At 45.3% G+C, this 13536-nt stretch overlaps 1 protein-coding gene across 7 annotated transcripts in view; it reads right to left on the bottom strand.

Moving 5' to 3' along the window:
- The window catches only part of actn1 (actinin, alpha 1), a 213212-nt gene that overhangs the window by 103659 nt on the left and 96017 nt on the right, over window positions 1-13536 (bottom strand). For all 7 annotated transcript variants that reach the window (XM_086003580.1, XM_086003582.1, XM_086003578.1 and 4 more), the window contains exons 2-3: window positions 13049-13163; window positions 10383-10502 (exon numbers count right to left, since the gene is read on the bottom strand). In XM_086003580.1, the coding sequence (XP_085859706.1) occupies window positions 10383-10502; window positions 13049-13163 (235 nt within the window). The remainder of the gene's footprint in view (window positions 1-10382; window positions 10503-13048; window positions 13164-13536) is intronic.

The following is a 13536-nucleotide window of genomic DNA, read 5'->3' as shown; positions in this document are numbered from 1 at the left end:
ACTCTTGTTGGGGTGCAGGTGCCAGAAGCCCTGCAATGTCTGTCCCAAGGTGACCATTATGCACGCGAGAGCCGAGACAAAACTGCCGTGATAACAGAGGGTGTTTGACAATGTAACACAGCCGAGCCCGATCCTTTCCTCAGCCAACAAGACGTACAACATGCACTCCCCAGCGGGGAGGGCGGGATGGAACAATCAGGAATGGGAATCCTGGCAGATTCTTCCGCTATCTGAAGCCAACTGTCGCGCTCCAAGCGCTGCCTGGGCGGAGATGAGCTAACTGGGCACAGACCGGGGGATTGTAAATGCACATCAGATGGTCGCAGGATTGAGCTCGACTGGCTTCCCGACACCAAATGTGTAAGCTCGCACATGAAGAAACGGCCAGATGAACGAGGGACCTGGAGGCAGCCAGTGACCGTGGAACAGTAGCTCGACGTGGCTCGGTGCCTTCAGACTGACGGGGAATTGTGAGAGGGTGCAACCAACATGCAGAGTCTTCACTGAAATCATCTCAAGACGACACATCATTTCTATCCCCATCCCACTGAAAGAAAAGGTAACGAGCAACCATAACATAAGAGCAGGTTCGAACATCTCCCAAAAAACAATGAACAGATTACCATGTCGCTTTAGGCTCAGCAAAGTTTCCACTTTACAGCCAAAGAAAATGCACATTTTCTGCCCAAGGAAACACTGCTAAAATATACTGAAGTCGAAATCCAGACGTTGGGATTAATGGGGCACATCTGGAGAGGATCGGATGAACTGCTGCAACTGCACCACCTGGACTTACTGTATCTCTTATCAACTGAGCACCCACAGCTCATTTAAAAGCAGCCCAAGGAACAAGAGGTCAGCAGCTACTGCAACACACAAGCTGCAATGTGCTTGGAGACTTGCAACATGTTGAAAACAAATCGGATCCACACAGCACTGAGGTTCCATCATTTATCAACCAGCTGCTCAATGGCAGCAACAGTGCAAAATAAAAGGCACATTTCATTAGATTAAAAGAGGATCGATAACAGGGAGTGTTGTTCTGCGAGCGGTGGTGGGGGAGGAAGGAATTATTTCACACCAGCCACTCTACAGTTTCCTCTTTAAAATGTGCAGGAAGACAGGACATTGCTACTGTGTTTTACACTGAACCACCAATGTGCTGCAATATGGAGTAGAAGGAGATCATCCATGATTCCCCCAAGACACTCGGGCATGTTGCTCTGGGAATGCAATGGAGACCAAATGTCTCAATGGGCAGCTAATGGAGAGGAGACCTATCTTGATCACGCAGAAACTAGCAGAGCCCTGGTATCGAGGATAGAATAAGACACCCAACCAGATTTAGAAGACGCAACATGTCATTTATTTTTAGGCTGTAGGGTATTCCAGTTTGATTAACAGTATTCATTACATCGATGACACTAACCAGGTTAGGCTACATTCCACCATCCCACCTCAGTCTCAGCACAAGAGTCTTTAGAATACATATAATAAGACTTGCATTTATATAGCGCCTTTCACGACCACCGAATGTCTCAAAGTGCTTTACAGCCAATGAAGTACTTTTGAAGTGTAGTCACTGTTGTAATGTGGGAATGATGACAGCCAATTTGCGCACAGCAAGCTCCCACAAACAGCAATGTGATAATGACCAGATAATCTGGGTTTTATGTTATGTTGGTTGAGGGATAAATATTGGCCAGGACACCAGGGATAACTCCCCTGCTCTTCCTCAAAATAGTGCCATGGGATCTTTTACATCCACCCGAGAGAGCAGATGGGGCCTCGGTTTAACGTCTCATCTGAACGCACTCCCTCAGCACTGCGCTGGGTAGCATTTCTTAAGGTTCTTGGCTCAGTGGTAGCCCTCTCACCTCCGATTCAGAACGTCATGGGTTCAGACACAATCCAGGCAGACACTCCAGTGCAGTACTGGGGGAGCGCTGTGCTGTTGGAGGTGCTGTCTTTCGGCTAAGACGTTAAACCGAGTTCCTGTCTGCCCCCTCAGGGGGATGTAAAGGATCCCATGGCACTTTTCAACAAAAAGCAGGGAGTCCTCCCCGGTGTCCTGACCACCACCAAAACAGCTTACCTGCTCATTTAACTCATTTCTGCTGTGGCACCTTGCTGTATGCAAATTGCCTGCCGCGTTGACTACACTTCAAAAGTACTTCATTGGCGGCGACGCGCTTTGTGGCATCGCGAAGTCGAGAAAGGGAGAGAGAGAGAGAATGAATGAGAAAATAAGACAAAAATAGAATGAGACAGAGAATTAGAGAGAGCGAAAAAGGAGAGAAAGAGTAAGGGATAGAAAAAAAAATAAAGAACTGACGAAGGGTCATCGACCGGAAACATTAACTCTGTTTCTCTCTGCACAAATGCTGCCTGACCTGCTGAGTATTTCCATCATTTTCTGTTTTTATTCCAGATTGCCAGCATCCGCAGTATTTTGCTTTTGTATTAGAGAAAGGAACTGCCTTTCTTCATGTAATCTTACTACAAATTCTTTTTTTTAAATATAAAATCGGTGTATTGTGAAACCGTTTAATTTCCTCGCTTGTTAAATTAGATTAGGTCAATGTTGATGGTAAGACAGAAATTTTAATTTCAAATACCAATAAGGCAGTGAGACGGGAGGTTGGGGGCGATAGAGATATAGAGATGGAGGAAGAGGGGCAGCAGAAGATGTGCACATCTGCAACCAGAAGCAATGTTTTAAAAAACATAAAAGCACTGTATTAAACTAAGCCCTAAATGGTTTCAATTTGGCTACAGGCGTACTGCTGCTCTCAAGTGATGAACTGGAAGAGAGAGAGGAGGAGACACAGTTAGAAGAATGGAATAACATGAGGAGATAACTTTCATTATTGCCTATACAACAGAAGTAGGGATAACTAACCTCCACAAGAAAACACTAAAATGAACTGCAATGGGGATCACAGGTTCAAAGGCCTTTTCAATACTCCACAGTAAGCAAGGACAGCTTTCCAGATAAATTTCACCGCAGAGAAAATATTTGTATTCACAGCTCACACAGGACTAATTCAAACAAGGCAGGAATGTTCACTGCCTAACGGTGCATACGCACGCACTGCTAAATTTTTCATTAAGAACTACAGAAAGAAATTACTGCTGCACTTTGCGTGCTTTTATGTTTCTGTTTTTTTGCGCTCGGTGTCAAATTTTGTCTGCCGATGCTCCAGTGGAATGTCTTGGGACATTGGACTACGTTAAACATATAGAAACATAGAAGATAGGAGCAGCAGTAGGCCATTCGGACCCTCGAGCCTGCTCCGCCATTTAATGAGATCATGGCTGATCATCCAAATTCAGTACCCTGTCCCTGCTTTCGCCCCATATCCCTTGATCCCTTTAGCCTTAAGAAATATATCTAACTCCTCCTTAAATATATTTAATGAACTGGCCTCCACCGCCCTCTGTGGCAGAGAATTCCACAGGTTCACCACCCTCTGGGTGAAAAAATTCACCCTCATCGCAGTCCTAAATGGCTTACCCCTTATCCTTAGACTGTGACCCCTGGTTCTGGACTCCTCCGCCATCAGGAACTGTAAGGTGCTGTATAAATGCAAGTTGTTAGTTTTTTTTTGGGGGGGGGGGGGGGCGGCGGAAGGGGGCGACACCAAACCTACCTACTTTTTGTCAAAAACAACAGCAGAAAATGCTGGCAAAGCTCAGCAGGCCAGGCAACATCCGTGGAGAGAAAATAGAGTCAACCTTTTGGGTGAAAACCCTTTGTCAAGACTAAAGAAGCACAGGAAATGAAATAGATTAAGAGGCCAGGCTGGGAGAGAACAAAAGAGAAGAGACATTGGGCCAGAAAATTGCTGAACGGGGCTTACAGCCCCGTTTTTGCACTTACCCCGCGCTACTGCCGATCAGCTCCAGGGACGCCTGCACTTGGTGAAACAGAAAGAAGAATCCCGGGCAGCGTATGACGTCACGCCGCCCAGGAGTGCAGCCAGCGCGAAGCAAGGAGCGTGCAGTGCAAGTGAGACATGCCCCTTGAGGTCTCTGTTTCACTGGACACGCCCCCAATGTTTCTGTCAAGCTGCTAAGCATTTTTACATGCAAAGCAGCAGTTTAAATAGGTTTTTGGAAGTTTTTTGAAGATTTTGGTAACTTTTATAAACTTTTTAAAATGTTTACATTATTTTGAGTAATCTGAAGTAGTTTTAAACAGAATGAAAGGAATTTAAAGACTTTTAAAAGCCCTAAAAGAATTTTTTAAATTCCATTTATTTCTTTAGCAATGTCGTCGTCATACGTGTCTTCACACTATTCCCTTTGGGGAACTGTATGAAGTGGTGGAAGGATTTATGGCCATGATTAACGCTCATTCCGTGACCGTAACCATCTTTGAACCAGCCATTGGGGCGGTTAGTCCTATGGCGGGAGGGTTTTACGGGCTCCCACAAGCTATACAAGGAGGGGGGGCCACCCACACCCACGGATGCAAATATCCCACTGGATGTCAACCCAGAATTTAGAGCCGGAGCTCCGACTCCACTTGCCGGGACTGTCTGGAGCGGGGTTCGAAACCCTACCCTGATCTGGCCCAGCGGCGGGGATCCTACCGCTATGACAAAGGCCCAATCCAATTAGCAACGTGAAATGGCAGCATAGGGCTCCAGTCACGGGGAGGGAAAAGGCGCAGGAAACGTATGGGTGTCACCTTTTGTGCGGAGTAGGCCTTTTGCGTAGCAGTAAGCATCCCCGCCGCTGGGCCAGAAGGAGTAGGGTTTTGAACCCCACTCCAGACAGTCCCGGCAAGTGGAGTCGGAGCTCCAACTTTAAATTCTGGGTGGACATCCAGCGGGATGCTTGCGTCCGTGGGTGTTGGTGGCCCCCCCCCCCCGTCAGATGGGTTGTGGGAGCCCGTAAAACCCGCCCGCCATAGGACTAACCACCCTAATGGCTGGTTCAAAGATGGTTACGGTCACGGAATGAGCGTTAATCACGGCCATAAATCCTTCCACCACTTCATACAGTTCCCCAAAGGGAACAGTGTGAGGATACGTACGATGATGACCTCTTGCGCAATGCACCTCCTTGGACCCTCAGTCGCAGATGCGAGGGGGCAAGTTGTGCAATTGTTAAATTTTTTTATTTTATTGACATGTAAAATGTTGGCCCAGTAATTCCCTTCCAAATGCGCTAGTACGGTCGGGGGTACTTACGCATCTGGCCGGATGAAATGCCGGTTTTCAGCATGCACAGTGCATGTGGGGAAAACCGGCATTTCCTGTCCCCTGAACGAAGGGGTTCAGAGGCAGGACGCGTGCGACTGCACAGGCAGCGCGTGCGCAGTATAATTCGCCGCTTTCATTAATGCTTTCAGTGAGGTCCAGTCATTACAACTTACACATGAAAAAAGCATGGGTACAGTTGCTCCAGAGGCTGCGGAGGAAGATATTTCTTATCGTGGAGCTTCTGAAAGTATGTATGTCTGTATATATTCCTTTGCGTGTTATGTATATATTCCTTTACTTATGTGTATGAATGTATTATTTAATTATGACTTTCAGAGAAAGTAACTTATTGGAAAATCATAATTAAAAATATACATTCATACACCTTAGTAAAGGAATATAAAACATACATACATATACGTAAAGGAATATATGTGGACATACATACATAACTCATTCTCACATTCCATTCACACAGCCACAATTGCTCCTTCTACCTACCGTTCTGAAAACCCGTTTAAAAAAAAAAAATTAAAGTTTAAAACTTAGTTAAAATTTCTTAAAATAACTTCCCTCCCTTTCCCAAACCTAAATATTGCATTTCATAAGCTCCTCCATAAAATATATCTCCTTCCCCAGCCAATGAACAACTTTACACTTGCTTTTTTTAAGTGCAAGTTCTAGGGACTTCCCCTCACTGAATCCATCAGTGAAATCTACAAAGTTCACTGCGCAAGCGCTGCCTGTGCAGTCGCACGCGCTGTGAATAGACCTCGGGTCTGGAAATGCCGGCGTTCCCCGCATGCGCTGTTCCTGCTGAACGCCGGCATTTCCAACGGCCAGATGCGTGAGTAACCCGACCGTACTCACGCTTCTGGCCTGGAATTTCTGGCCCAATAAGAGGAATTCAAAACGAGACGAGATGGTGATAGGACTAGTGGAGACAAAAGACGGCTCTAGATTAGGTGTGAAATGCACTGGCAGAATGGGAGACAGCTGCCATGTGGGAGAGAGAAAAAAAAGGGGGGGGGGGAAGGGCCAAAACAAAGGTGTGGATAAAAAATATAAGTAAAAATGTAATAGGGGCCGAGGTTACGATTTGGAATTGTTGAACTCGATATCGAGTCCGGAAGGCTGTAAAGTGCCTAATCGGAAGATGAGGTGCTGTTCCTCGAGTTTACGGTGAGCTTCCGTGGAACAATACAAGAGGCCACGGACGGTGAGGTCCGAGTGGGAATGGGGCGGTGAACTAAAATGACAGGCGACCGGAAGCTCAGGGTCACCCTTACGGACTGAATGGAGGTGTTCCGCAAAGCAGTCACCCAATCTGCGTTTGGTCTCCCCAATGTAGAGGAGACCACATCGTGAGCAGCGAATGCAGTATACTAGATTGCAAGAAGTACAAGTAAATCGCTGTTTCACCTGGAAGGGGTGTTTGGGGCCCTGGACAGTGGGAAGGGGGGAGGTATAAGGGCAGGTGTTACATCTCCTGCGCTTGCACGGGAAGGTGCCAGGCGAAGGGGACGGGGTGCTGGGGGTGATAGAGGAGTGGACTAGGGTGTCTCGGAGGGAGCGGTCCCTACGGAATGCTGAAGGGGGGGGGGGGGGGAGATGCGTTTGGTGGTGGGATCACTTTGGAGGTAGCGGAAATGGTGGAGGATGATCCGTTGAATGTGGAGGCTGGTGGGGTGAAAGGTGAGGACAAGGGGAACCCAGTATACTGTATTCGCTGCTCACGACGCGGTCTCCTCTACATTGGGGAGACCAAACGCAGATTGGGTGACCGCTTTGCGGAACACCTCCATTCAGTCCGTAAGGGTGACCCCGAGCTTCCGGTCGCCTGTCATTTTAATTCACCGCCCCATTCCCACTCGGACCTCACCGTCCTCAGCCTCTTGCATTGTTCCACGGAAGCTCGCCGTAAACTCGAGGAACAGCACCTCATCTTCCGATTAGGCACTTTACAGCCTTCCGGACTCAATATCGAGTTCAACAATTTCAGATCATAACCTCGGCCCCTATTACATTTTTACTTATATTTTTTATTCACACCTTTGTTTTGGCCTTTTCCCAACCCCCCCCCTTCTTTCTTTTTTTTCTCTCTCCCACATGTCAGCTGTCTCTCATTCTGCCAGCACATTTCACACCTAATCTAGAGCCATCTTTTGTCTCCACTAGTCCTATCACCATCTCATCTCATTTTGAATACCTCTTAATGTCTCTTCGCTTTTGTTCTCTCCCAGCCTGGCCTCTTAATCTATTTCATTTCCTGTGTTTCTTTAGTCTTGACAAAGGGTTTTCACCTGAAACGTTGACTATTTTCTCTCCACGGATGTTGCCTGGCCTGCTGAGTTTTTCCAGCATTTTCTGTTGTTATTTTGGATTTCCAGCATCTGCAGTATTTTGCTATCCTACCTACTTTTGTCATTGTCCCAGCTCTATATACTGTCCCAGGCCTCTACTAAAAGCCAATTTAGAAAATGCAGACACATGTGTAGAACACCAGGTCTCAGTTCGTCCAGTTGGCCTCTTCCAACATGCTTACAGGAGATGGAAGGCGCCAGATGGTATATTCCTCCTCTATGCATTAGTAATCTCGCCTCGGAGTTAATAGGTAATGGGTTTAAGCCACACCACAGGCCTCGAGGACACGGTCTAAGCTGATAAATCCGTGCGACACTGAGGGAGCACTACACGGTTGGAACGGTTGTCTTTCAGATGAAACACTAAAACCAAGGCCGCTTTTACCTGTTCAGGTGGACATAAAAGATTTCACGCTGTTATTCAAAAAGAGGAATTGGGGAGATCTCCCGGTGTCCTCAACTAACACTACGAAAAAAGGTTAACCAGTCTTTTATCTCATTGCTGTTCATTGGATCATGTGGGCACAAACGGACTGCCACATAGGTCTCATAACAAAGACTGCATTTTAAAAGTACTTCATTGGCTGGAACACACCTTGGGACATCCTGATGACATGAGAGGTGCTGTATAAATGCAAGTTCATTCTTCCTTTATCAAAAGACTTCTGCAGTTTTTAGTAAAGACATCAGTCTTGGCTCAGTGGTAGCACTCTCGCCTCAGAAGGTTGTGGGTTTTTGTTAGGCAAGGGTATTAAGGGTTATGGAACCAAGACAGGTAGATGGAGTTAAGATACAGATCAGCCATGATCTAACTGAATAGAGGAACAGGCTCGAGGGGCTGAATGGCCTACTCCTGTTCCCATGTCCCACTCCAGAGACTTGAGCCCATAACCTAGGCTGACACTTCAGTGCAGTACTGAAGGACTGCTGTGCTGTCAGAGATGTTGCCTTTTGGATTAAACCAAGGTCCCACCCAGCCTTTGCAGGTGGACGTAAAAGATCCCGTGGCACTACTCGAAGACGACTTACTCCCCGGTCTCCTGGCCAATATTTATCTTTGAACCAACACTACTAAATAAGTTCATCAACCTGAAACGTTAACTGTTTCTCTCTCCACAGATGCTGCCTGACCTGCTGAGTATTTCCAACATTTTTGGTTTTTAATCCGCTAAAAAACAGATTACCTGGTCATTATCTCATTGCTGTTTGAGGTACCTTGCTGTGCACAAATTGGTTGCCTCATTTCCGTACACTGCAACAATGACTACACTTCAAAAGTACTTCATTGGCTGTAAATCGCTTTGGGACGTCGTGTGGTTATGAAAGGCGCTATAGAAATGCATGATTTTTCTTTACTTAAAAAAAAAGCAAGTGTGCCAGGAATAAGGGCTCAGCCGTCCCACTGCATCATCCATAGGAATGTCATGATGCTGTTTAGCTCCATGCCTTAAGCACACTGCTATTCTGAAGTAACTCAGCGTGTTTACAAAGCAGCCCAGGCAATTCCTCGTACTGGTGACAGATTGGAAGACCCAGAAATAAAATGGGATCCCCACTGCTGGCAGGAATCGGAGCAGTAGGTCGATACTTCGTTATGCCACGGGCTGTGAGGGACCCATGTGTTGTGAGTTGACAACACTCCTGCTATTTGAACAGCTGGTTACAATTGTGGAACGGTTGCTGCGAGGCAAGCGGGTGGAGGAGAGAAGGAGCAGCATCACCATCAGTGGAATGTGATCATCACAATTACACAGCCTCAGGAATTACTATAGTTACACTTACTGTTGTACGCAAATACGCTGAAATGTTACATGGTGTTGTACGCGCATAGACTTCAATGAATCAATTTCTGACATTTCTTCACTGTGCTGTTACTGTATTGTAAATAGATATAAAAATCAAAACACAAGTCAGTGGATAGCACCCATCCACGTGGAACTTGATCAAAATCTAAAACCCAGGGCTGACCAGATCCAAACTAATATGATTTGCGCTTCCTAAGTGCCAGGACGAAGTACAAGGTCTTGTCTGACATCCACCCGAGAGTCAGAGCTGCCAAGAAAATACTAACAGCATGTAAAAGGGTCCCGGGTACAGAAGTAACAACGCTGCCAAGACCATACCTCAGACTATTTTGGTAAGTAAGGCGATTATCACAATAACTGTGATTAAGGTATTGAGGAGCAGAGGGCATGGTAACAGTCACACAGATTATCCTTCCTACCAGGTACATTACACAGGCAAATTGGTCACTGTGATTCAAATCAAACCCAGTTAAAATTTGATATGAGAGATGGCGCACTAGCGAGGGAGAGAGAACCAATGAGATGGATAGAGTGAGTGAGTCACATGTGCCTGTGTCATCAGAATTATTAAATGTGTCTCTCAATAAAGCAGGCTCTGTCACTTACCGTGCTGTAGTTTCTCATGGGTCTAAATTCTGCAGCTGGGAGTCAGGTCAGGGTTGGGTAGCATGAAGTGAGCTGGCACAATGATTCCAGTCCCCATGGAATGCAAACTAAACAAGGGCCAGTATAAAAGCTGCTTCACTTTTCCTGTCTAAATCTGTTGTTAGCTAAGCCAAGGTATGAGAGTACTGGGGTAATGGAAAATATTTTCTCTTTCGAGCCAGTGATAGGACTATGACAAGCACTCCTCTGCCTGGGATGATAGGAGTTATATTCAGGGCAGTGTTCACATTACAGCAACTGTAACCATGGCCCCTCTGTAATTTGATATGGTTATGGAAATCTCTTGACGTGGCTCTAGAAATCAGGATCGCCTGCTCTGTTCTTCATGCTCCTACCTTCAGCTCCGATGGAAACAAGTTTCACCCCCTTGCCTGCGATAAAATCCAGGGCTTTGTTGACATTCGCTATTTTATGTACACGCATCTTCCCTCTTTCTGGTTTGGGCAAACGTTCACCTGTTAATGGAAAATAAATAGTCATATTATAATAATGTGAAGTAATTTTCTGTCAGGCTTTAATAAATACTTAAACTCCCCTCCCCCACAACCCATCAATGCGGTACACATAGCAACATGGTTCAAGTGCTCAACACCTCCACAAAGATGGCAGAGTTGTGGATTCCATATGTCAGTACGAAGCAGGCTAGGACGTGTGTTCTCCATTCTCCTCCTCCCTTCTTCCCACCTCCACTTCTTCCCACCTCCACTTCTTTCCATCCAAGAGCTAAATGAGGTGTGAATGTAGATCCAAGAACAAATGGACCAAGTCTGTGGCGGGCTCCAATGGAGAGGCAGATAAGCTAAAGCAGCACCCTCACCACCCACAGGACATACTATAAGCATCATCCATCTGCACAGCTCAAATACTTGACATTTCACAACCTTACAGAATGCACTTCCAACCAGTTAACTGTCTCCTAACTTATCAAGATATAAGGGCCTAAATTAAAAAATTACCTCCACAAACTTGGGATCATCCAAAACTCTGCTGCACATGTCCTAAATTGCACCAAGTCCCGTTCACCCATCACTCCTGCGCTCGCTGACCTACATTGGCTCCCGGTTAAGCAATGCCTCGATCTTAAAATTCTCATCCTTGTTTTCAAATCCCTCCCTATCTCTATAATCTCCTCCAGCCCCACAACCCTCTGAGTTACCCACGCTCCTCCAATTCTGGCTTCTTGAACATCCCTGATTATAATCGCTCCACCATTGGCAGCCACACCTTCAGTTACCTTGGCCCTAAGCTCTGGAATTCCCTCCCTAAACCTCTCTGCCTCTCTATCCTCCTTTAAGGCACTCCTTAAAATCTTTCTCTTTGACCAAGCTTTTGGTCATCTGCCCTAATATCTCCGTTTGTGGCTCGGTGTCAAACTTTGTTTAATAACGCTCCCGTGAAATGCCTTGGGACATTTTATTACATTAAAAGTGCTATATAAATACAAGTTGTTGTTGTTGTAATAAAAGAAATTACATGAAATATTAAATAGTATAGTATGTTTTATTGAAGCTACTCTCTACCTGACCCATGGTTACACCACTGCCTGTCATCATATAATCTGAAATTTCACTCGTAATTTAGTAACCTCCACCCAGATCCCAAATGGATTTTTTCCTCTCGACGCTTCGCACATGGCAACTGATGCCCGCTCAGAGGAAACTCATCGCACTTGGAGTAACACGAGTGAAAAACACTACAACTCCCCAAAGCCCACAAGCAGCTGCTCCCACTTTAAACAACATCTCATCAGCATACTGCACATCCAACAGCCTGAAAGAGTCCAGCTACTGAACAGAGGCAGCTGCGTTACTGAGGGTAACTGGAAGCTCTTGTAATGTCAGGATGCTAGTATATTAGAGTCAGCCACAAATGACAGTGGGGGTCATTGCACAAGGTCCTCAAGTTAAAATTTAGAACACCTATATTGATTAAATAGCAATAAACACCATAAGCACTCCAAAGTTTTGTCAAGCTACAGGCACAGGGCGTGTTTGCATCAGCGTAAGGGGATTAGATAGCGACAGTTACGCATTCTATTAGCTCCGGAATGTGATGTAATGAATTGTAAAACTGTCTGAAACACCTCCAACGATTAATGTACAGATTTTTCAGATTTTGTTTGGGTTCTGTTGTACTTATGTTTGTACCACCTGTTCACGTTAATAGTGTCAGATATTTCTGCTTCTTATAGATGTATTTTATATAAAATTTCATAGAGCTTGAACAATTTGTCAGAACTCTAATTCCTAAATTAGATTTAAGAATTAATTCCCAAATAATTTTTTAGGTGGGTCTATGAGAGAAAGAGAGAGAGCGCGAGCAGGTCATTTTGGAACTATTTATTCTCCTAGTCCTTACAATTATTCTGAAAATACATCGGGTGGAATGCAATACAGGAAACTTTGTGCTATCTGGCACCCACGGGACCGAGCTGCTGCCGTTGCCTCAAAACTTCTGTACTCTCCAGAGTTAATGTTGAGAGATACGGAGATTCTTATCTCCGTATTTGACAACAAACACTGTTGCTTAGCAACAGCTTCTAAACACTCGGGTGTGGCCCTAAAGCTCTGTAGCTAAAGCTGTTGCTATAGCTACAGACCTTGCACAGCTTGACTGTTCAAACAAAGCAAAAAAAAAACAAAAAGAATAAAAAACGGCTGCTGATTTTTGCCGGTGGCTCCAGATTGCCGGATAGCTCACCTCCGGATAGCACAAAGTTTCCTGTATAAAGAACGTTACCAGTATTGGAAGTAGACACTTTCCCTTCAGTGTACGGATTGGAGCACCAGGCCCATGTGATCCAAGTACGCTTTCACAAACACAGCGACCCTGGTATCCGTGGGCCATTACGCTGCCCTCGTGTTTGCAGCGTCAGAGAGCAAGTTCACAAAGGAGGGTCCCAATCGGGTAAGTTCAGATTCTATTCAGATGCCAGTGGCGTACTCTGTAGCTATACTGCCGACCGCAAAATCTGCCCCCAATGAACAGTAAAGAAACCTACCAGAAATAACCTCCAGGAGAAGCATGAGTTTGAGGCCATCTCGAAAATCCTCTTCGATGCTCTCGATCTGTGTGCCTGCCTTGCGGAGATGAGAATTACACCAGGCTGTGAAGGTCTGTAAATATAATGGAGATCTCAGAATTAGGAAGAAATATTTTATCCATGGAGAGCGACTTACATTAGGTGGCTTCTACAATGAACGATGGGATAGGATGAAAATTGCACTCTGTGGAATATTGAATTTTTTTAATTTAAAAAAGGGACATTTGCTCAATTTTTTTGAAAACTAGACTATCTGCCATTGAGAATTAATTATTTTTCTTTATGTTTTAGAACTTCTTTCTCTCAGTAGCAGATTATCTAAAGACCGTTGCAGTCAGGGCTGGAGGTAGCAAATTTAGAACTACAGATTCAACAACAACTTGCTTTCACATCTACTCTTAGTTCAGTCACATCATTGAAGTTATCAGATAATATGAATTTTAGTA

The sequence above is a fragment of the Somniosus microcephalus genome, chromosome 12 (assembly GCF_052327205.1).
Source record: "Somniosus microcephalus isolate GS21.2 chromosome 12, FLI_Smic_1.0, whole genome shotgun sequence".
NCBI classification, from domain to species: Eukaryota; Metazoa; Chordata; class Chondrichthyes; order Squaliformes; family Somniosidae; genus Somniosus; species Somniosus microcephalus.
The sequence above is the reverse complement of the archived record's forward strand: the minus strand, read 5'-3'. Positions and strand labels throughout refer to the sequence as shown.